At 46.4% G+C, this 25,599-nt stretch overlaps 1 protein-coding gene across 1 annotated transcript in view; it reads right to left on the reverse strand.

The window, feature by feature from the left end:
• CDH13 (cadherin 13) overlaps positions 1 to 25,599 on the reverse strand; it is a 1,023,179-nt gene that overhangs the window by 363,782 nt on the left and 633,798 nt on the right. The window contains exon 6 of the mRNA XM_015083822.3: positions 20,430 to 20,574. Within this exon, the coding sequence (XP_014939308.2) occupies positions 20,430 to 20,574 (145 nt within the window). The remainder of the gene's footprint in view (positions 1 to 20,429; positions 20,575 to 25,599) is intronic.

Genomic DNA, 25,599 nt, shown 5'->3' on the forward strand with positions numbered 1-25,599 from the left:
ACAGGTCTGGCCCTAAGGGCCATCGTTTATCATCAAGAATGATGGAAGAAGGCATTCTTGATGGGGAGATACAGTGCCACTAGGAAATGAGTCCATTTTCCAGTGGTTAAGAAAAAAATGGTGAAAAATCCAATGATGACTCAGACAGAAGATGGTTCTACAAGGAAAGACATATATCCTAAGTTGTGGCTTCTAGCAAGCAGTCGTATTACTTCCCTAACTGCTATGTAGGAAAGGTAGACCTAAATCAAATGGGCATTTGGGGCAATACCGCATTAATATGTGATGTGTCAGCTTAATAGCTGTCCATGTACATACAAATACTTGCAGAATTATGAAGGCACAGGAAACAGAGTGTGAGCATTGGACTGAGGCAGCTACACCATTAGAACCAAGCTAGGACATTAGTCACTGAAACTAGAAAATAAGTATAGTAGCGTCTACGCTCAAAGAGGATTTTCGGCAAGGCTGCTGGGTACACGATCCACATACTTATTTATATGGGATCTAAACAAGCTGAACTCATGGAGACAGAGAGTAGAACGGTGGTTACCAGGAGCTGGCAGGTGGGGGTGGGGGGCAGGTACTGGTCAAAGGGTACAAACTTGCATTTGGAAGGTAAGTTCTGGAGATCTAATGCACAGCATAGCGATGGCAGCCAACAGCACTGTCTTCCAGACTTCCAAGTTGCTAAGAGACTAGATCTTAGTTGCTCCCACCACCAAAAAGAAAGGATAATTAGGAGATGTGATGGAGGCGTCAGCTAACACGACAGCGGTAATCGTATTGCAACCTATAAATGCATTGCATCAGCCCAGTGTACATCTTAAACTTCTACAATGTTGTACGTTAAACTTACAGAATTGCTGACTGGTAATAACCCATCGTCCACCAACTTAGGAACAGACACATAAAATATAATGAAATAATAACGTAAAGATGTAAATAAAATAATAATGCATATAATGGGATATTTGGCAATAAAAAGATATGGGGTGATGAATGCTGCAATGTAGCATAACCTTTAAAGCCTTATGCGAAGGGGAAAATGCCATTAAAAGACACGAGGTACAGGATTCCATTTATATGAAGTGTCCAGAACGGGCAAATCCACGGGACAGAGAGTAGGTTGGTGGTTTTCTAGGGCTGGGGGAGTTTGGGAGGAATGAGAAGTATAATGAATGCAGGGTTTCTTTTGGGGGTGATGAAAATATTCTAACACCCATTGTAGTGACGGCTGCACAACTTTATGGATGTACCACAAAACACTGAACTGCCCGCTCTAAACGGCTGAGTTGTACAGCATGTGAATGATCTCGTGATAAAGCTGTCACATACAAAAACAGACAGGAAAAAGACTGGAAGGATTGAGCATGCCGTTGGCCAAATGTGTGCTAAGTGTTGGCAAATACATGTTAGGTGAAGGGGCATTTGTCTGTCTTCTTGATTGAGCCCATGCACTGAGTGCTCCCAAGAGAGCCATGCTGTTCCTCTTTCTGTTCCAGAATTCAGACATCCTCGGAACACTGGAGGGGAAGATGGGCCAGGAGAGATTATGCTCCCAAACAAGGATGCTATCAGGAAGGGTTACTCCGGACACACACATTCCACACGCACCTTGCAAGAGAGCGTGTAGGGAGACCTTGAAAAGCACCATGACGCCGAGCCCAGGAATTGCTGTGCTGTTAAGTCACCTCAGGTTTCGCTGAACGGCATTAACGATAGCGGGTTATCCCAGTTGCGGGGATGATGTTTTCTTTCAGGGTTTTGTCCTCATCGAATTCCAGCACCTTGTGAAAGATGTCTGCTCTGGGAGAGGGAGGTGAACGGTGGCAAGGGGCGAGGTCGCTTCTGAAAGCCCAGTGGGCCTGGGGACCTGTCTGTGGAGCTCCTGGATGCAGTCAGCGTGACCTCCTCATTGGACAGTTCGCTGTAATTAGTGGTGTCACGTGGCTATCAAAAGAATTAAAGAAGCTTCGCTCGGATGTGTTGCTAAACATGTCCTGAAGGTTGTTTCTGATGCTGTTTTCATTTAAGAACGATGTTGGTGTGGGGAATACTTGGAGATGAGAAGTTGCATTTGGAGTTGAACTTGGGACGGTTGTTAAAGCAGTTTGCGAGCTCGAGTGGTTCTCCTTCGTTCTGTCATTTGGTTGGCCATTTCTGTTTTCATTCTTGGGAAAAGCAACTTTGCTTGCGGCTGGCATGTAAGGGAATGTAAACCAGATACTGCGTTCCTTTTCTATTTCTGCTGTAACAAATTACCACCAAGTAGCGGCTTCAAGGAACACCCATTTATGACCTCACAGCGACCGTGGGTAGAGGTCTGGGCACAGCGAGACTCACCTGGGTGTCACAAGGCTGAAATCAAGGTTGGCAGCAGGTCTGTATTCTTTACTATTGGCTCTGGGGAAATCCCTTCCAAGCCCGGTCAGGGTGTCAGCAGAATGAATTTCCTTCTCATGCTTTCCATGTGGCCCCACCCCATCCTCAAGCCAATGACAGGTGGAGTCCTTCTCAGGAGTTAGGACTGTCTGAACCAACCTCTGCCTCCTCTCTCCTACTTCCCTCTTCTACTGCTTCTCTTACTCTTCTGCCTGCCTCTTCCACTTTTAAGGGCTCAGGTGATTATTTAGATCCACCTGGAGAATCCAGGATAGTCTTCCTATTTTAACCTCAGTTGATTCATAACTTTACGGTAAACCTTGGATTTCAAGTAACTTGTTTTGCGAGTGTTCCACAAGCCGAGCAAACACTTCTAATAAATTTTAACTTGATAGATGAGTGAGGTCTTGTAATATGAGTAGCACGTGTTGCCAAATGTCACATGATCACAACGGAGCCAATGGTTCTTGAAATTTGCTTTGATATACGAGTGCTTTGAGTTACAAGCATGTTTCTGGAACAAATTACGCTTGCAAACCATGGTTTTACTGTATTTGCATTGGCAAAATCTCTGGCTGTGTAAGGCAACATAATCGCAAGTGTAAGACCAGAGGATGGAGGTCATGGGGTCAAGGTCAAGATTCTGCCTACAGTATCATGGTGGTTCATTTTAGGTGCCAATTTGACTGGGACACAAGGTGCCCAGACATTTGGCCAAATATTGTTCTGGGTGTGTCTGTTAGGGTATTTCTGGGCGAGATTAACATTTGAATTAATAGATGGAGTAAAGCAGATTGCCCTCCCCAAAGTCTTGGGGCCTCACCGGATCAATTGAACACCCGAATAGAACAGAAAACCTAAGCAAAAAGGAACTCCTCCTGCCGGACTACTTTGAGCTGGGACACTGGTTTTTCCCCACCTTCAAACTGAAACATCACTCTTAATAGATCTCAAGCCTCCTGGCTTTTGGACTGGAATTACAGCATCGGCTCTACGGGGTCTCCAGCTTGCTGACTCCAGACCTTGGGACTTTTCAGACTCCATAACTGCGGGAGCCAGTTTCTTATTAGCTATAGATATAGACCTATAGTACTGATTCTGTTTCTCTGGAGAATCATAGTACAGACGTATATAAAACAAAGTCCAAAATTATCACCCACCTTTCACTGGTCCCTAGACTAATCAAGTTAACTATAGTTCTGGCTCCGTTTTTCCTCTGACCTAATGGTAAAAGCCATCATGCATTTAAAGTCACGTTCTCTGTCTTGCATAGCAATTTTCATTTAGACTCTCTTTTTTATACTGATGTATTCACGTGGTATAAGGAAGATACGGAGGCAAAGTCGTGAGATCCCAGTAAGGTCCCTGCCCACTACATTCTAGGTCTTTATCTGTAAATGAGAATTCTTTTATCTGTTTTCGGGGATAACGCAAGGCTGAAATGAGGTGATGTGTATGAAACCCTCAGCTCCATATCCTGCGTGTGATAGTTACAGCGAAGCTGGGCAGCTACCAGACAATAGGGGAGGGAGGCAGAGACTACCTGGAGAGTAAAAACACAGCAACGGTCGTGACTAACAGTCCTTGGTAAGCGGCACAGGCAGAAAATCTGTCATTTTCCGTCTGGGCTTATTACGTCCACCTTCAGGCTCCTGGCTGGTCAATTTCCCACCAAGGACCTGGTCAAAGGGTTGATCTTCATGAGAACAGGGAAAACCCCAAACAATTGAAACTCCCAACACTCTTGGCTTAATATTTATGGAACAGTTAAATTCCCTCAGCAAGGCTTTTATTCTTTGAATATTGATGGGCTTTGTGAAGGAGACTAGCGGGATCTGGGTGGATGCAGGAGGAAGGAGGCAGTCCAGCGGTATCGATGGTGGGGTCCCTGTGCCCAAATTATTCATGAGTCCCCTCCCTCCATTGCTGGACTTGATGCTCACCGAGGTCAAAAATCTACCTGACACTGTACAACCTTCTCCGACGTTCACTGTCTTGTTCCCAGACAATCTTATATTCAACCTGGAGCTCTAACCGCTCCGCTGTGAGGGGAGGCATGCCTGCTCAGGTACCTCGTGATCCAGTAGTTCACTGGCTAAAAGCTACCTTTCCAACGTCTCTACCATATCCTGCATGCCAGGTTCACGGAACAGCCTGCCCGGAACAGATTCTCCAGGACTGCCTCTTCTTGGAGACTGACAAGGCCATTCACGGCTTAAAGTCTCTGAGAACTTGAACATTAAAGAAACCAGTCTGATTTTGTTTTTTTCCTTTATTTAGCCAAGAAATCCTTTCAGTGATGCCCCCCAACTAACTCTCAAACTTACAATAAAATCATGGAAAATGCTGGTTTCTCCTGCATTTTAACCTTTTAAAAGTTGGGTGCATCTCTTAACCTTTGGGGACCATGTAGGGACCAGTCATGGCTAATCCCAGATCTATTCCCAATTTTCTCCTCCCTAGCCCACCATGTTGATGAACACACATGCGTGCATACACACACGTATACATGTGCACATACACATATAGAAATATTGGTTTACACATGTTTTTTCTTGCAGCCAGGGGTAATCACATGATTGCCAGAGTTCTGCTCTGGGGAGTTAAGAAAAGACTACTTTGGTAAAGACTCTGCATCTCTAATGAAGAGGGATAGACATGTCTCCTGCCCCCTTTTTCTTCTTCCTTTAGACATAGCTGCGATTTGAGAGCTGTGACAAGTCTCACAGCCACAACAGAAAGGCCAGAGACTCACAGAGAGTCTGTCAAATCGGTGAAGCGACAGAAGCAGCCACCCACCTCTCAGCTTCTGGAAATGTGAGAAAAATCAACCTGAGATGTTTAAGCCACATTAATTGCCTTTTTGTTACCTGCAGCAGAAAGCATTCCTTGCTGATACATTGCAAGATGAATTTCATCCCTAGAGCCCTGATTACGGTTTTTCTAACTCTAGAAATTTTTCTCTCGGGTGGGGTGTTTGCCCTTTTGTGATGTAACTTGACCTTACTCCTTAACTTGTAATTAGGACCATGCACAGCTGGACTGTCTCATGCTATAAGGTGTCATCCCCACGGACAGCCATGACCTAGACTTGCTCCTCAGATTGCAAACTCTTAAGCTGAAGCCACCCTGCACTTTTCATTGTTTGCCTGTTAAACATTTCGAATTGAGATGCAAAGCCTTGGCCAGGAAACAGCCCTGAATGCTGTTTCAGAGACCACTGAATCAGGGTAAAAAAGTCTTTCTGTGGAGGATAAACAGGAATACTAAGAAGTAATTAACTCATACCAAGACAAAGGAAACGCAGCCTCTTTAGAGGAAGATGAGCTTTGAGATCAGACAGATCCAGACTCCCAGTTTCTCCTCTGAGTATGTGTTGTCAACCTCTCTGAGCTTAAGCTTCCTCATCTGAAACACGGACATGATGATAATCGGCATCACTGAGAGGAAGAAATAGAAAGACGCATCCGGAAGTACCCATTCTGATGTCTGTCACCTACGAGGCAAGCTGTGATGGCTCGCTGGAGTAGCGGAGATGTCTGCTTGATGTGGTGCCTAACAGCCCGGGTCAAGGGTAAAGGATCGAGGATGAATGAGTGTCTTTTACTTCTAAACCTTGCTGAAGTAAGTCAGAAAGACCTTATGATGGTCGTTTTCAAAGGCTGTCTTTCATTAAAGCTCATACACCCAACAGTGACGCTGTTAAAATGGGAATATACTTGGGTTGACGAAAGTAAAGGTCTCAGATATACTTTATGAATATATGGATACCGGTGGAAATTTATGAGGGAATATCTAACTTGAACCTTTGCTAGGTTTCCAGAAACTTGACAAAATAGTGCACATTGGATTTTTTTTTTTCAAAAAGACATTTTTGGGATACCTGGTGAGGAAACTCCTTAGAAAACACATATAATTCTTCTACTTAATCAGTTGGAATCGTTACTGATGGGGATTCCTTAGGGTGACAAACACTAAAGTGGATGACAAGGAGGTGTGTTATAAGACAACCCACCCAACACAGGGAGGGACTATTTCCTGAGGGGCACCATGTATTGGGCCTTGCTACCAAGAACTTCCATATATTGTCTCATTTAATTCTTGTAAGTAGAGCTCAGGTATACTTTATGTAAGGGCCATGTTCTTGACTATGTCAAATAATTGAAAATGCACATAATCCAAGAGTACTCTTGACAAAGAATGTTATGTCTTCCTCTTTACCAGCTGAGGCAGCACCGAGTGTGGCCAAGGCAGATTTAAGGAGCGAACCCTGTCTTTGGCAACAAGAAGTAACGAAAAACTGACCCGTATTGCATTCGACCCAGCATCATAGAAACATGGCGCCATGGGAAAGAAACCAGTCACAACATACCACCTCCTGTGGGATCCCATTTATGTGAAATGTCCAGAACGGGCAAATCAAAGGAGCCAACGGGTAGACCCGTGGTCTCCTGGGACTGGGCATTTTGGGGAGGAAGTAGGGAATGAGTTCTGATAAATACAGGGCTTCCTTTGGGGATGACAGAAATGTTTCTAGACGTGTGCCCAAGTGAGACTTTACAAATATTTTCCATATTGCATCTGCCTAATTCCCACTCATACAGAATGCTGCCACCGTGGACTATCGCCAACGCAAAAGGAAGAAAGAGATGCTCGAATTTGCACAGCTGATAGAAGGGCGGGCCAGGATTGGAACACAGCTTTGCTGCTGGGCAGACTTCTTCCTTCCCTTGCAAGATGCTAGCAGCGGCACTGTGCCCTACCACTGGGGGGAAAAGGCGTCTGGCAGCCGCTAATGTTTATGGCACACGTAGTATTTATTTTGTTCGGCGTGGTGTTCCAGGCTTGAGATCTGCTACCCTTTGGGGGCATTACCATTATCCCCCTTCTGCAGAGGAGTTATGCAAAGCTCAGAGAGGTAAGACGCCGTGTTCAAGGGCTCTCAATTAGCCGTGGAAACATAACTGAAAACCAGACCTTTTGGACACGGGAGCCAGTGGTCTCGACCCCTGGGCTGCACTCTTGTTAGAACATATCGATCTCCCCGATGAACTGACAGGCACATCCTGAAGATGCATTTCCAGTTGACTCCCTGACAAGCCCAAAAATTAATATTCTGTGAAAACCTTCTAGAGCCCTCTTAACATTCCCTGTATCTTTCCCCTTCCTCCCTAGTCCTTGGGATGTGGACACTGATGCAAATGGCAGCCACATGATGATGCGCATTATTGGAGCATTTTCGGACAATCGGGGCCGGACTCTGATCTGAAAAGACTGTGACAAGAGAAAATGAAAACCACTATGCTAAGGAAGTTTCCATCATGGGGCACTGGGTATGGTTTTAATCTAATAAAGAATACCTAAGGACAGAGACCTCAGAATGCTTTCTGGAAAGAACTCTAAGATCATGGAGGAGACAAAGACAATTTTTGCTCCAAGAAAGGCTCAATTTTCTGACTACCATACAGAGGCAGGTGGTATGAAACACAGAGGAGTAAGAGGGTTTGAATGTCTCGGGCAGCACAGCAGTGGAAAAGCATGACTCGGAGTCCAATTGTCTTGCCTCTAATTCTTACTCGTGGACTGACGCTGGGTATGTCAGCTGTTATTAGATTTGGTGACGAGCACAGAGGAGCCAACATAACAGTGAGCTCAATGAGACAGAAGTTCATTACTGTCTCACGTAAGACACTTCTGGAGAGAGGCAGTCCGGGGCTGGTGTAACATTCCGCGGGCAACAGAATCCTGTCCCTGTCTGTCTTTCACCACCTTCTTAGGACACAGTTTCCACCCTCAAAGCCACCCTATGAAACACAGCGCCTGCCTGAGGTCTAGCCCCCAAGACTTCATTCCGGCCAGGACAAACGGGCAATCTTCCCAGCTCCCGTGGCCCCCAACTCATCCCGGGAACGTGACAAAATGCCATGCCTGTAGCTCGCTGGCTGGTACTCTGCCACACGGCCACACCTAGCCGCAATATGGTTTTCACGCGGACACAACGATGCTGTCGTATGTTGGGGTTCATTACTAATGGAGAGAAGAATGGGTATTGAGGGAGAGGGCTCTGCTCTCCTGGGAAAATTGTTTTCCAACCTCCCTAAGCTTCAGTGTCCTCCCTGGAAACATGGAGATGATCACGCGTCTGTGTGTAGGATACTTATGGTGAGTCAGGAAGACCATGCACAGGAATCCCTTGGCATAGGGCCTCGTCCCAGCTCCCACTCAGGCAGTGCTCACCGCTACCCGCAGCTACATGCTACTGGACCGTCCTCTGAAGAACAGGCTGGCCGGAGCTCACCCTGAGACTCACCACAGAGAGGCACTAGCCAATGTCCATGCTCCTCCAGGTTCCAGATGTGCAATGCACAACCCAAACTCTTCATTTCCTCCTCTGGGTGGGTTTTCTTAACCTTGGGAGTGCCAACCTCTTGAGCCAAATAATCCTTCATTGGGGGGCTTGTCCTGTGCGCTACATTCAGCAGCATCCCTGGCCTCTACCCACTAGATGCCAGTGGCGCTCTCCCCTCCCTTAGTAGGGTGACCCAAAGTGTCTGGGGGCTGGGAAGAAGGTAAGTCATCTGCAGGTGAATCACTGCTCTGTAGTGTCTGAATCCACATGACGCGTCTCAGCAACAGCCTAGGTCTCTTGGATTATCTCTTTTAAGTGGATGGGTCGACGTTTCAAGTTAAAACGTGTCAAAGGCACTTTCCCAAACTGGTAGAAATCCAACCAGCCATTCTTGAATGGTGCATCACACACAGGAAGCACCTAGGTAACTTAATTTCCTGTATGTAAGTTACTGTGCAAGTCCTCACCTCTAACCCTGGCTGAGAACCCTAGTGTGAGCTGACGTGCACAGAATCTCCTTAGCAGGGGAGGGGGCGAGATCACAGAAGTGGGAAGAAACGCAGAGGGACAGATGGCCAGCAGCTCATTGAGTCTAGCTTTGATGGCCCAGGGGATAGACCCTCCATCAGTCTGGATAGAGACCTTTCTCAAAGACACAGAGGCCAACCACAGAGTCAGGAGCCCTGTCCTGTCCTCCCCACCGAGACGGTCTCTGGGTTAGCAACCCCTTCCAACCACAAACACAGAGGATACAAACTGCGACATGCTGAACACAAGCAGAAATCCGGAACAAGAAGAAAACACTGAAAATCCCCCAAACCAAACTTGTGAGCAATCTTTGAAAAGAGCCAGTCTTCTGAATAATAAAATAGCTTTGGGTACTATGCTTGGCTTGAAAAAAAATATGCAGCCATAATTACAGTGAGAAAGCTGTGAGTCTATTAAAATTTTTTTCTTTGATACTGGAAAACTCAATTCATGACCTATATTTTATAAAACATATACTTGAAAGGGATTTTATACGCCCTCTTCCCATGGAGCTCAGAATATTAAATCTATTCCATTTACTTATGAAGGGAGGTGGTTCTATACATAAATTACTCAGGGCTTCTCTTAGTCTACTGTCCATGTATTAAGGTGAAGGGGTTCACAAGTTATTTGTACAGATGGATGGAAACAGCATTCTGCCCTCTGCCCTTGGAAGGGACGGTGTTCTTAGCACAATGGTGCTGCAGTAAAAGCTGGTTTATCAAGCTCTCTGCTGATTATAAATCTTTTCTAACTGACATTTGTAGACTATCTTGACTGATGGTCTCGCATGCCTTATGAATCTTCGAATAGAGTCCTCCCTGAGCCTCCCCGAAACTACCACTAGGGGGGGGGATCTGGCTCTGTTTGAGGAGGCTCCCGCCAGTAACTAAGGGTTGCTCTGAGTTACCTGACCAGCGAGGCTATAATAAAACCACTTTCCTTCTTCCCTCTTTCTCCTTCATCTACACACACACACACACACCCCTCTACACACGTGTGAATGCACACAGATATATACTCACATATGCATGTAAGGAAATATTCTCTAGGCTCAGGGCGGCAGATTTGAAATGATCTTAACCTTTCCATGGATGACGTAGTTAAAGGACAGTGGGTGTTGCAGACAGAGAGAAGACCAAAGGGCACAGGAGTTAGTCTGAATTTGAACCCCAGCTTCATCACCCATTGGCTGTGTGACTTTGGGGAAGGAAACCTAACCTTCCTGAACTTCTGCTTCCTCAGTTGAAAAAGGACTGGAAGGATTTCATCGAGAGACAAGTGTAGAACCTAGACCAATATCCAGTGCTAGAAAAATTACCCTGGCGGCTTGCACTGCTTCCTTAACCAGGGGCAGGGACCATCTCCCTCCCTCATTCCTAAGGAGATGCTCCCAGGGGCTCCTGCCTTTTCCTCCTGTGCGGGAGTCTGCAGACTCTATGGAGTCAGGGTCTGTGTTTGTTCCGTGCACCCCCTGTTCCAACGTCACGCTTCCTGAGCAGCAGCATATTCTCATACCTAACAGGCACTCCAGAAATATTTGTTGGAGTAATGAAGAAATTGCCAATAAAGACAATGTTTATTTAAAAATCAAATAAAAAGGGAAGCTTATAGTGACTCACACTTTCCGCCATTTGGGGCTATTTGTTCATTGCATGAAATGTACATGAGTGGCTACTGTGTGTCTGGAACTCTGCTAAGTGAGGGAAAGGGAGAAAGAGAAGATAATCTGGTCGCCCTGGTCTTGAGCTTACGCTTTAGAAAGAACACTGAAGGTAAAATCTAGTTCGTACTTTCAGAAAATTTATCAACCTATTAAGGTTTATACTAATACCATAATTCCTCAATGCATAGATGGCATCAGTTATAGTAATCCAGTACCATAAAATGAATCAATATTTAGCATTCCCCCATCCATCATGGGCTCACCACAAAATCTTACGTGACCTCTCCACCTCTACTGTGCCCACCCCATCCAGGCCACTGTGCCCTCGAGTCTGGAATGCTGAAATACTCCTGGTTGACTGACGGCTTGTTCTACATGGACTAGATCAGGTCCTCTTGTAACAGTAAAATCATATTTTTGCCACTGTCCTCCTTAAACCACCACTAAATTTAAAATATAACCAAAACTTATGGAGCTCCAATCCAGGGTTCTATAAACCTTTCCGGTAAAGGGCGAAGTAAAAAATATATATATATTTTAAAAAAAGGAAAAATATTTTATTTTTTTAAATGTTTATTTTTTTGAGGGGGGAGGGTAGGGGAAGAGAGAGGGGGACAGAGGGTCCGAAGCTGGCTTTGCACTGACAGCAGAGAGCCCAATGTGGGGCTCAAACTCACGAACCATGAAATTATGACCCAAGCCAAAGGTGGACGCTTAACCGACTGAGCCACCCAGGAGCTCCTTAAAATATTTTGAATATGTTCCATTTTTTAAAAATATACCTGGGGCGCCTGGGTGGCTCAGTCCATTAAGTATCTAACTCTTGATTTCAGCTCAAGTCATGATCTCAGCAGTTTGTGGGATTCAGCCCATGTCAGGCTCTGTACTGACAGTGCAGAGCCTGCTTGGGATTCTCTCTGATTTATTTATTTGACTTTGTGGGACATATCATCTGTGTCTCAACTTTTCAAGTCTAACAGCAGCTCATGAAAACAGCCACAGGCAAAGGCTGAAACAGATGGGCACAGTTGTGTTCCAATAAAGTTTTATTAAAAAAACAAAACAGGCAGCGGGACAGCTTTGGCTCATGGCCCAAGGTTGGTGACTTGTGTTCTGATCTCAGGCTTCCCTATCTCCTTGAACTCAACTGCCAGTTTTCTTGCTGACATTCTTCCACCATACTGGTCTCTTTTCTGTCCCTCCATCTGTCCTTCCTGCCTCAGACCTTTCTACTTTCTGATCCCTCTGCCTGGAACATGCCGGCTCGATACCTTTACATGGTGGGCTCTTTTGTTTTCAGTGGTCTCAGGTCAAATGTCGTCTGGTGAGAGAGTCCTTGCTTGACTTCACCTTCATTCTATCACCTCATCTTGTCTTTTTTTTTTTTTTTTTATCCAAATTACTTAAATGATCTTCTTGGTCTCCTTGTTAATTACTCTTCTCTTCCCAGTAAAATGCCAATGTCTCAAGATAGAATCCTGAATATTCTTGGCCACTACTCTATCACTAGCACCTAGACCATATCTGATTCATAGAAGCTGCCCAATAAATACTTGTTGAATGGTTTCGCTGAAGAAAATCGTCAGCAGGAATGACTCTGAAGAAAGAGCTTCTCTGAAATTGTAACTGTTTAATGCCCTTGTGGATGTGTTCCTCGGCTTTACTCATCTGTAGCACTAAAAACTCCTGGGCTATTCTGAGCGAATCCTTCGGTATGAGGGTTGGATTTCAAGGCTGTGGCGTTCCCCACGGTCTTTGCCATAAAAACTCGAAGACACTCTCATTTTTATTTTGCAGTTCTCAACTTTCACCCAATTTTCATTTTGGCCAAAAACTCTGGTCAGATTTATTCTTTCTCAAGGTCGTGGAATAATCCCTAAGTTTCTGAAGCTATTGAGGCTTCTTTCCCCTCCCTTCACTTCCAAGTATTATTTCTTTATTAATTAAATTTGTAATTGTATTTTGCATCACTGATGTCATAGGTCTCTCTCAAATGTAGAGTGGGGTGAAGAGGACTCCCGGCTCAAGTCGGAAGTACATCCAATGAATCAGTGGGGCATGACTGGCGAGTGTTTGTTTTTACGAGGATACGAGCGCCATGGCCAGGGAAGCCAGATCCCTCCAGTTTGCCAGGTTATCCTCAGTGCCTAGAGTGTGCAGATCTGATGTGAAGGAGTTGGAGTATGGGGGGCTGGAAGTGGGGAGACAGACACCCAAGGGTGGCCAGGAACAAAGCAAAGCCTTCCTTATTAGAGAGAATTGTGACTCAAGAAGCACAGCGGGGTCTGCCTCTTGAACTGGTCTCCAACCCCATGGACTCATACAGGAAATTAGGTGGAGAGAGGGCTAGGAATAAAAACGCAAAGAGTGGTTTTCAAAGTTGCCCACATTAAAGATGAGACACACAATGTTAGTGGTTGGGTATACTTGTGACAGAATGAAGGGGTCCAGGCATTCTCCTGTGTCTCACATGGCCTTACGGTATCCTGAAGGCTCCAGCGGACCCGCAGCACTGCGTCTAATATGTGCAGTGGTGTCCATCAGAGAGGGCCCCGGCCATAAAGGAGGGAAAACTTAGTGGCTGCAACAAGGTTGTTGATGGGCTTGGTTTGGAGCCCCTGTAAGAGATCACCAGGGCTCCCCAGACATGGTTAGGAGCAACTTGACAGGATTCAGTTTCTTGAGTAGCTAGCAAGGTTCAGATAACTCAACTCTTTTGATACACTTTATTTCTAGAAGCTGCCCTTTGGGAAGATGTCTCCGATTGGATTATATAACTCATAAATTTTGTTTTACGGTCAACTGCACCAGAGTGATCTGTGCCATAATTCAAGGGCTGCCTGATGCCATGTGAACGACACTGCAGCACATTAATGACATCTTTTCCGGGAACCTTCCCTCAGCTAAGACTCCAATGGCAGCTCCAGGAGAGAGAACAGGATCCACAATTTTAGTCCTCTTCCTTGAACACAGAAACCAGGGAGGGTTCTAGAGCAGAGTAGCTCAGGACCTACTGATAGAGCCAGTGAAGTGACCACTGAAGCTTGGAGATGTTGGGTATAATCCAGAAAAGCAAATAAACAAAAATGCCCACCAGCATGTTCCAATGCACAAGGAAAGACTAACGTTGTACCCTCATGCATGAGCTTGGCCAAGGTACAGAGATGATCCTGTGATTAGAAGCACCACCCTAACATACACCCAAATGTCACGAGCACATCCTCTATCCTGTCCATCCCACTTCAATGGGTTTATCCTCGAGAATTGTCATGTGCAGAGGAAGAGACACGTTCTCTCCCGAAGATCTGATTATAAGCATGGAAGAGTGGAGGAACTTAAATCAATAGAGAATGGTTAACTAGATGATGGCAGATCCAGACAGTGGCTGTTTAAAATTCAACGCAGCCTGACATTTATTGATTTACGAAGAAGTCCATAGGACCCTGTGGAGGGAAGAAAGTGGGTTACAGAGAGGAACGCACGGCTCCGTTTCTACAAAATTGTGTCGAGCATCCCTGTGTGTAGACATGCCCAGACAGAGCCCTGGAACTATGCTCACCAACATGGAAGCTGTGCTGTTCTCTGGATGGTGAGATTTGAGGGTGACTGGACTTTTTTACTTAAAAAAAAAATGCTGAACAAAAGCTGAATTGCTTTGTTTTGTTTTTTTAAAGAAACACATCGCCTTAAGAAAACAGGCAAAAAATCCAAATAGTCACATGCCCAATATTCCAGAGCCCATAGGATTGGCTGGGGTAGTTGAGGCTGGGAGAACTCACCAAGTGAAAGTCCGAAAATACCAATGAAGGACAACATGACAGTTTGGCGGACAGAGAAGCCACATGGCACTCACTACGGCATATGAACAGGGGGCCGGAAGGGGCTTTACCACCAGGTCATACCGACAAGCTGAGGATTTGCACTGAGCCAGGTCTCAGATACCCACTATCAGATGTCAAAACCACCTTGCTGTAGCCCAAGCTGTTTGGGAAATACCAACTGTCGAGCGGAGCTGAGCTCTCAGGACAGACATCTGCTCCAAAGGCCAATTGATGGGATGTTTTTCCTCATGTCTGTCACAGTTAGATTTCAAACAAAATTCTTTTTGTAGTTTATTTTTTTTAGAGAAAGGGAGTGTGTGAGAAAGAACAGGGGAGGGGCAGAGAGTGAGAGAAAGAGAATCCTGAGCAGGCTCCGTATCAGCACAGAGCCCGCTGTGGGGCTGGATGCCACAAACCACGAGATCACGACCTGAGACAAAAATCAAGAGTGGGACGCTTAACCGACGGAGCCACCCAGGTGCCCCTGGATTTTTAAAAAATAAAAGTGACTGAGGGGCGCCTGGGTGGCTCCGTCGGTTCAGTGTCCAACTATAGCTCGGGTCATGATCTCTCAGTTCATGAGTTCGAGCCCCGCGTCGGGCTCTGTGCTGACAGCTCAGAGCCTGGAGCCTGCTTCGGATTCTGTGTCTCCCTCTCGCTCTGCCCCTGCCCTGCTCACACTCTGTCTCTGTCTCCCTCTCTCAAAAATGAACATTACACGAGATTTAAATAAAGGTAACTGAGCCTCAAATAACAGAAACTCAGGTGGACCCCAGAGGAAAAATAACCGACAAAGCCCTCTTCGGGGAGGCTGGCCTGCGCCCCTCTGGAATAAGCATCCACGGAGCGTCCCACGTTTCAGTTCGTACTTGTAGCCAGGCCCCCTACCTGGCTGTGCCAACCCGGAGGGAACGAGCAGCGCCTGACGGGTCCGCAGCTGTACCCTCAGAGCTAAGAATGATGCTGGCACACAGTAGGTGCTCAGTAACAATACTGGATGGCAAGAAAAGCAACGAAAGAGGGAGGAGAGGAAGCCCCAGGGCGAGCAAGGGCACTGGCGCTCTCACAAGTCAGTGCTAATCTCTACGCTTCTTCAACTGCCAGAAGGACACATCTCAGCCCCAGTTTTCTCTTAGGAGTCAGAACACGCACCTCCAGGCCCTGACCCCTAATTAAAGAGAAAGGTCAACATCATTTGTCCTCCTTGGTCGTGTCTTTTAGGGACTAAGCGAATTCTTCCCATTACCTCCTTCCCCCGACATCCCTCAAAGCCGATCCGTCTGTCCAGGGGTGGGTGCCGTTCTCCGGGCTGCCCCCACTCGCTGGGCATGTTCAGGGTGGCCGAAAAAGCATGGAGGGAAGAACATAGCTGAGGCCAGCCCAACAGCCAGCTCCCGTATCTTGTTGGTTGGAAGGCTGCCCCTGAGCTTCTGACACCTGGTTTGCCCATGTTCATGAGTGGCCAAAGGGGCCTGGGAATTAAAGTCCCTCTGGGTATAGTTCGTGACCAATATCTGATGGGCGTGTGGGGATGCGTACTAACCGGGCCCCTGGGTGGGAATGACTCTAATATGTGTGTTTTATGCATTTTACAGGGCCCCCCAACCTAAAGGTTCAAGCTCACAATTGCCCACCCTGGTAGCTGGCTTCAGTGGGCACCTCGAGTTGACCAACTTCCCTTACCTGGAACACTCCTTCCCTGCTGTCCTGCACCTCAGGTCAACCCCAAGCCCTCAATCCTCATCTCAGGGTCTCGTGGTTGGCCCTTCTCAAAGGTGCCCAGAACACTACTGGTGGCAAAACAGGGGAGAGTTGGTACCAATAGGCACTGGGGGCCCTGGCAAGTGTGCCCTCCAGGAACTTCAAGGGTCCCAGCCCTCTATCCCCACTCGCGAGGTCTTGGCATGCCCTGGGCATTCAGAAAACCAGGCTCGCGCAGAGCTCTGGCTGGCCCCACAGAACAGCCGGGCCCGGGCTTGGGTCCCATAAATCAATGCCTTGTGGCTCCACGAAAGGAATAGCTCATAATTTGTGAAGTTCAAAGACCATTATTTTCTGTTGATCTTTCCTCATCCAGTACTGATTCCCCAAAACAATACCCTGGAGTTTAGTGCTGAGCAGCTGGAAATGGTCTCCTGTCTGCACACCCAGATAAATATGGGTGACCTTCCTCCATGACAGATTGGTGTCGATGGCATATCCAGGTACACTGGAACATGAAAATGATGCTTGGTTTGTTGGGAGATGAATGTTCCTTCACACAAACTGCATGTCTCTTTGCCTTGCCTTCCCTAAAGGGTACGCTGCAGGAATAATAAGAATCATCGCAGCATTAACGATACTCTAGCATTTCTTACCCATTTGTTATGTTGCAAGTGCTGAGTGAAGCACAGTGTCCCATTTTATCAGTGCACACGCTTCTCTAGGGTAGGTACTATTTATTATGCACCCACCCCATCTACAGACAAGGTGACGGAGGCTTCTAGAAGGTTCAGGAAGCTGCCCAAGGTCTCACCTGGCTAAGGAGCTGGGGGGAGTATCCCATGAGCTCTGGGCCACAGGGCCATGCTCAGGACCAGTGACCCAATTTTGGGGGGAGGGGCTGGGTACAAAAGGAAAATGCAAACGGGACCCTTGTCCAACACCTACTAATAATTTTAAGGTGGTGACAGCAGAGCCTGAGCGTGGGGCCCCGAGGCCGTGCCGGCCACACCCCACGAAGCTGGCCCTGATGACCTGAACTCAGAAGAAAGCAACGTGAGTGACAACATGGCCCACGGGCAGCACGGTTTAACCCTAGGGACTGAGTAAGAGCACACGTGACACCAAAAGGGATTCCGTGGGGTCCACGTTTGGTCGGAAGAGCGTGTTACTTTCCATTGGGAGCTATACCAGTTCCTCTGATAGAGCAAATACCGCCCCCCGGCTGGGACTGCAAGGGCTCATGGTCAAGAATGTGAGGGACGGGGTTGGGGGCGGGGGGGGGGGGGGGGGGGTCATGTCCAAGTCATACGCGGGAAAGAGCCTGTGTTTCAGGCCAGACACACGGACACAGATTCTGGCTCAGCAGCCACCCATGTGACTTTGGACCAGAGATTCACTTTTTTCAGATGTGTGGTGGCGAGAGCGGTATCCGCCCCTCAGGGGAGAAAACGGGGGGGGGGGGGGGGGAACTGCTAGAACGTCCTAGGGGGACAGTAACGCTGTGACCCAACGCTGTGACAGTGTGATGGCCGCTCTCACCATGAGGTTTGTGGGACACTTGAAAGAGCTCACGGTTTGAAGGTCGGGGAGACAGACTGAGCCCCGAACACTGGCTCCCATCTATCATTTATGTGAATACGGCCAAGTCACTCAACTCCTTCCAGCGTCAGCATCCCCTTCTGTACAACCCATCTGCCATGGGGTCTACGACACACAGGACTCCACCAAGCACAAAGGGGCAGGGCATTACTGAAATCAGGCCATCATCTCTACAGCCTGTCAGGGTTCATGGTCAGAACCTGTAAGTGGTTCCTTTCCCAGATTCCCACCGTACCCGGGGGGGCTTTAGGGGCCATCCTGCCTGAGCTCTCTTGCGAGGTGCTGAGCCATCCAAATGATTTTTCCTCTCGAAGTTTTCCACCACGTCTCCCCGTCCTTGACCCCAAATTTGACTGACTCTATTTCAACTCCTGCTTTCTAGTCAAACCCAGAGGGGGCTGAAAAAGAAAAACAATGATTCAGGCCAAATTCTGCGCAGCTGGAAGAAGTCACATAGATCTTCGAGTCTTTATGTGTTTTTAGAGGATAATCCCAAACAGTAGTAGAGGTTGGAAGTGCTTTATGTTTTGCTCGGAGATCCGTCCATCCTAACCAAATTGCTTTGTGCTTTAAGAAATTCAGTGTACGTAAAAGATTCCATTTTTCTTTGAAAATATGACATGTATATAAAGCAGTAAAACTTGAAATTCTTCCTGAAACTTTAAGGAAGGGCACAGCGGGAGGAAAAGCGGACGGCGCCTAATCATATACACACATAATATACAAAGACACGCACACGCGCACAGCCGCCTCCGACAGAAGCGCTGTCATTTACATTTAGAACACTTTCCAGGACCGGCTCAAATTCCAGGCGCTCACAGACGGAAACGGGGAATCGTTTTCCTGCTCTGCTCAAACTCTAACCTCTTTAACAGCTTTCCCTATCAGTTCCCTTAACTCGACCTGCACATCGGCTTGTTTAAGAGATCTGTGAACGTTAAACCTAAATCCCAGGCTCTCTCTTACAAGAGGCCACCCTTCCATTAAAAGGAGTCTACGAGGGTGTCTGGGTGGCTCAGGCGGTTAAGCGTCAGGCTCTTCGTTTAGGTTTTGGTCATGATCTCATGGTTTGTGGGATCGAGCCCTGCGTTGGGCTCTGTGCTGACAGTGCAGAGCCTGCTTGGGATCTCTCTCTCTCTCTTAAAAATCAATCAATAAATAAACAACAAAAAAAGAAGAGAAGAGGAGAGGTGTTACGGGAAAGGTCTGCCTGAAAATGATCTGACCCACCTCCACCATCGTTCCAGGCCTGTTATTACCCTCCTGCCTCGTGGGCTCCCCCAAATGCCCTCTAGCTCCTTTTTATAGACTGCATTCAAGTCGCAGGAGGGGAGCTCGGCTCCTGCCCCTGGGGAGCAGATAAAGTGCCCAGAGCTGGGGAGACAGGTTTAGGCGCCTTGCATACAATGATTCAGGGGTAGTCTAGGCAGGTTACCATGACGACGCTTGCAGAGCCTCCTCTGTCTACCAGTTACTGATAACATCCCATCAAGTCAGTGAAGGGGAAAAACAGAACCCGCGGAAGCAGTGCTGGGGCTCTTGTCTCCCGTCTGCCCCACTGAATCACTTCTAGGGGCACCATCCAGACACAGCCACAGACACAGTCTTCATATGGTAAGTACTCATTCCGGTGAATTTTAAGACTTACAATCAAAGTCTAGTCTCGCAATAGGGGCTTTTCGACTTTGCTCTCGACTTTCTCAAGCATCCTACTCAGCAGTGACTTCTGCTGCTGGTCACAGAATGCATTTATTCGTATCTCTTGTGCCAAAAAAAGGGAGCTCTAAATTCTAACACCTTCCCTGGAAGGTTAAGTGTGGAAAAAAGATAACAGGAGCTCTGTAGTAACCCTGTGATTTCCATAACGTAGGTGCCTGTATTTCCAGAGAGAAATAAAATGTCTTGCCTTTGGCCCTGTGACTGAGGCCACAAGGTTTCTCCATGCACCTTGTGTAAGGAAAAGGAGGGGGGAAAAAAAGTCGTACCTGTTTTTTCCAAAATGGTTCTTATTAAAAGACAATTACGAAAAGGAATGACTGAGGAGCCTGGGGTGGGGACCTTAATTTTCTTCAAAGGCCTGCCATCCCACAGAGTTCAACCTTGGGCCGTCACAAGGGTGAGCTAGATCTATTCACACAGAAAGATCCTTGGAAAGTCGCTTTCAGAGACGAGGAGAGAGATTTTCACAGCCTGCAACACCCCAGGCATGTTCTGAGTTCCAGATTTCCAGGGCTTGCTTCCACCCAGGGAAATAACTGGGCAGTGCTGATGTATATCACAAGGCGGAGCAGGGAGAAAATAGTCTCTAGCATCCCCAAAGGTCACATAGTAGCCCACTTCCCAAGCCAGTATGCTAATGGAAGCCAATGTAACATACCTGTCGGTGATCCTTCCATGACATGGCCAATGTAGGGGCCCTCCCGAAAGATCGGTCTGTTGTCATTCTGGTCGATCACGATGACTTCCAGAGGCACCGGCCCCTCGAGAGTTTTGCCATTGACATCAGTGGTCTCCACAAAGAGCTATTGGAGCAAAGAAATTGGGGGAGAGAGAAGGCGTTAATTCATTATGAAAATTGAAGTCGGGTTCTCTGGAGAAAGTAGGTTATGCCAGCAATTTTAGGAGCCCTTGGCAATATTCAAGCTTCCGTCTCAATGGATAGTCACTGGAACTAGAATAGAACCACAACATTATAGAATAAACGACAAATTTCAGTTCATATTAGGTTCCCCCCTGGGAAGTTCACAATTAATTCATCAAATCTGCAAAGGAAGTCCAAAAAAGAAAAAGAAAAGAGAGAAAACACTCACAATCAGCCATAGCTGAGAAAATGTGCTTACAATGTTTCTGGTTTTTTCCCCAACGTCATTATGCTTAAAAGGAACATTATGCTAATAAAAATAATTGACTAAGCAGTTATGAACAGAGTACATTAAGAAATAACTGCAAGTGTTTATGACAATGTTTAGCAGAAATTCAGGTCAGTAAATATTTAGAGAGGGCCTTCCCAAGGCAAGGAAGGCATTTGCACGGGTCCCGAACAAGACCTGGGGATTGCTGCCCACAGGGCCGCTGTAATCGAGGGGGTATTTCACAATCCCACAAAACACTTCCATACAGAACTACCTTCAGTTTGCAAGGATGAAGAAAATAATCGCCCCCCCCCCCCCAACCCCAGCTTTATTGTTGATCTTGGAAACAAGGAGTTACATCATGGCATCTCCAGTGAGTTACAGTGACCTTATGCTCTCCTTTTCTGTGCCTGATTCTGCCTTGGTCTAACTCGGTGGCAACACTAACTTCTCCTGGGATGTCAGTGCTGGTCCCTGTGCTGGACGAGGCTGAGTATTTCCCCAAAGTCGCAAACCTTGGGGAAAGGGCTTCTGCAGGTCGAACCAGCCCACTTCTCGCGAGCCAGGTGGCCTTGAGCCATATCCCTACTCTCTCATTTTCTCACCTGTGAAATGATGTTAATAAAACCACCCACAATTAGGAATAAGAAGCAACATTATCCAGTGCTTTACTGGGCTTACTACTCGATAAACTCATCTGGTCTTCCTAGTAAGCCTGTGACTCATTGGCAAGCAGGGAATGGAAGCAAATCAGAGGTTAAGTGGTAGAATCTGGATCTGACCTCATGAAGTCAGCCTCCAGGGTTTATATTTTTAACCATGACCCACAATGTTTTTAAAGCACCTACTCTAATGCTCTCCCATGATATACCCCAGGAATATTAGCCGCTGCCATTGTTGCTACTCGTATTGTTATCGGCACTACTGTCAAAACAAGCCCGAATTAGGAAAGGAGAAGAGAAACACTTCTGTTACAAATCAGCACGGTTGTACCCCACCGGATGGTGCTTCAAACGGCGATCATCCTTTTGAAAGAAATGTGGGAAAATTCCACAAAAGCTATTAAGGGCTCCCACGCTTTGTTCCATCTGGATACCACTTCCGGGTGGGTTTGAGTTTGGAGGCACTTACGTGTAGGAACACATTCACTGTAGTGTTATTTCATGATCAGGACAATGAATCACCACTGGCGTCCACTAAATGCCCAAGCAGGGGGGACTGGCTGAATGAATGTTTTTACGACATAAGAGAATACAGCCATTGGCTAAAATCATGATTTAACCTTGTTGACCCCTGAGAATATTGTGCGTGAACACGCAAAAGAGCATGGTCATCATGCATGTGTAACGTACGTCTGTGCACAGAATTTGAAGGTGATAAAAAAAACGAACCCAGGTAAGCTTGAGCAGAATATTCTTTTTCACTTTTTTCTGTAGTATTCATCCTTTCACTAGCAAATAAATGGGCAGAGGCTTTTCATATCTGCACACAAAGGAGAGCTCACAGAGAATGAACTATACTTTGATGCTTTTTTTTTTTAACACGCTATGCAAATTCTACTAAACCAAGGAAAGCAAACAAAACCTTGGGGCAATTTTGTGTAATAAGGACGGCCTGACCTTTTGTCCTCCCAGAATAGCCAAAGACTTGACTTTTACTCAACCAAAACCCCTATGTCTAAAGACAACAAATATCTGGGATCTGAACCCTAAGCTTCTTGTTGGTTTGTACACGTAGGGCAGGGAGAGACCAAGGGTCCCTGATGGGTAGGTGGCAACGTTAACAAGCAAGGGAGCTTACTTACGGAGCTTATCTTAGGCAGCTGCAAGACAGGGAGATCTCTGAACCGCCCCCCAGAATTCCGAAAGTTTACACACAGGCCTTCGCAGGGCTCGATCAAGTGTACCATCCATTGGCCCAGCAACACATCGCTCTCTCAAAGCTGCATCCTTGAAAACAGCTCCCACTGTGGGAATGGTGAGCAGACCTTATCTTCCAAGGACGGGGAAGGCGTGAGGAACCTCTCTGATCGATTGCCTGAATCCGGCTTCCGGGTCAACCGGAGGTCACGACCTGGCTCATGAACTCTCGATGACCCTCTCCAACACTTCCCCGTTGAACAAGCTTTGGGCAGTGTCGGAAGCCACAAGTAGGCTAGAGGAACAGAATCCACATTTCCCCAAGTGTGCAAAATGTTGGAACTGGGAGGGTAGACTCCAGATCCATCTCAACATAAGGGAAAGACACACAGAAACTAAGGAGATATAACTGATTAGGGTGACTAGGAAACGTCCAGCTGAATCTGATAAAACCAACAATGTCAGCACACAACCTGATAGCATTTTGTGTTACCATACTACCCAGAGTTTGATTTCTGGATTTTTCAGTGGAAAGCAAGATCATTAGAAGCTAAGTGCTTTGGAACAGCATTCAAACATAGCAAAGTGCTCTTAAGGGGCATTTATTAATTTGAAAGTCAATTTAACAGAAAGTTCATTGAGATATGAATATATGTCAGTCCCTACCCTGAGTGTTACAAATCTAGCAGTCAACAAGATATTCCGGCATGAAAGAGACAGGTAATAGGCAATGTAAAACACAGGAGTAAAGTAATTTCAGTTAGAGATAAGCAACATGAAGGCATAGAACAGGGTCACATATTAAAACTACACTGTCTAGGGGGGCCTGGGTGGCTCAGTCAGCGTCCGACTTTGGCTCAGGTCATGATCTCACAGTGCATGAGTTCGAATCCCACGTCGGGCTCTGTGCTGACAGCTGGGAGCCTGGAGCCAGCCTCAGATTCTGTGTCTCCCTCTCTCTGCCCCTCCCCCATCCATTTTCTCTCTCTCTCTCGCTCTCCCTCTCTCTCAAAAAAAAAAATTAAAAATTAAAAAACAAACCTACACTGTCCAATTTGGAAGCCACTAGCCACATATGGCTATTTAAATTTAAATTAATAAAGATAAATAAAATAAAAAAAAATCTAGTTCTTTCATTGTGTTAGTCACATTCAAGAGCCCAGTACTGGTCACCGCCCTGGACAATGTGCCCCGGGTGTTCCTCCTTCTCAGGCTTTCAGGCCCGAACTGCAATCAGCACATTGGACTTTCCTGGATCTCAGGCCTTTCGACTTGTACTCAATTACACAACCAGCTTGCAGAACCAGCCTTGCAGAAGTCACGGGACTTCTCAGCCTCCTTAACTGTGTGAGCCAATTGCTTACAATAAATCCTTTTGTATAAAGATGTATGTATATGTGTGTATATCTATCTATCTATCTCTTTATCTCTTTTATTTCTCTGGAGAACACTGACTAATACAGGCTTCCAGGGTATCTTTTCAGATTTTTAATTAATTTATGTCACCCCATAATGGACATCCCTTAGGAGTTTCTCATTCCTTTACTTAGACAAGTCTTTTTATCATCTGGCCCCAGCCCAGTTCTCCAAACTCATTTCATGTCCTAAGAGATGCCCTTTGTCCTTATTATCAAACTACACAAATCTTTTTTCCGTTTTCCCAATTGACGCTGCTCCTTCCCAGCACAGGTACTTTCACACGTGATCCTCCCACCTGCTGTCCTTGGTCGACCCTACTTATCCTTCAGATCTCAGCTCAGATATCACTAGCAAAGAAGATCCTTCCCTGGTCCTCCAGACTAACTAGCCTGTCCCTGGTTTACAGTCCCGTGGTATGGTACCCTTCCTTTACGGCATTTCCCATAATATAGCATATTCATTTGTGTGACAACTCAATTAACGTCTGCCTCTCTGACTGGTCCCATGAAGGCAGAGGTGTGATGAATGTTCTTGACCATTAACGAATCCCCAAGGCTGAGACCCAATGTCTGCACATAACAGCCACCTGATTTAACACTGATGGCACAAAGCTGATTTAATACTGATTGCATGAAGAGGCAGTACCTCTTTAAGAGACTGGAGTCCAAAGTCTAGCCTCGGCTCTGGCCATCTGTCCTTTCTGTCCATCCCTGGCACGTACGAGCTGACAGTCGGTCCGAACTCCACGGACTGTCAGTCAGGTGACTCTTCGTGCAGTCTTAATCCATGAAATAAGAACCACAGTGGTAAATAATACCTAACTACATTAAATTAGTTACTTGCCTTTTAAAGAAGAGAACTAATGTTTATCTGGTGTCCAATGCACGTCTGGGCTTTTTATGCATTGTCTTATTTGGCTCAAAACAACCTGTAGAAACACCCACTGCAGCAAAACTCAGAGAAATATTAAGTACTGGTCTATAAGCAAAAGCTAGTTTGTGATCCAGCGGGATCCAAACTTAGGTCTGACTCTAAAATTCATGCTTTCTTCCACTCTGCCCTCATTTGCCAAATGGTCTTTCATGGGCTTCCTTTGCGTTTTTGTTTTATTTTCTTTACTGTGTTATTTGCTTCATAGTAAATAGCTTTACATTGCTATGTTTCATTGTTGCCTCATTCAAGGCAAAACTATCCATGAATTTAGGGATATGATAAGCTTATTATACATTTTTTCCTGATAAACATGAAAATACTTATGAAAACACTATAGGCTTAGGGGCACCTAGGTGGCTCAGTAGGTTGGGCGTCCGACTTCAGCTCAGGTCATGATCTCACGGTTCACGAGTCTGAGCCCCATGTCGGGCTCTGTGCTGACAGCTCAGAGCCTGGAACCTGCTTCAAAGTCTGCGTCTCCCTC

The sequence above is a fragment of the Acinonyx jubatus genome, chromosome E2, assembly GCF_027475565.1.
Source record: "Acinonyx jubatus isolate Ajub_Pintada_27869175 chromosome E2, VMU_Ajub_asm_v1.0, whole genome shotgun sequence".
Lineage (NCBI taxonomy): Eukaryota > Metazoa > Chordata > Mammalia > Carnivora > Felidae > Acinonyx > Acinonyx jubatus.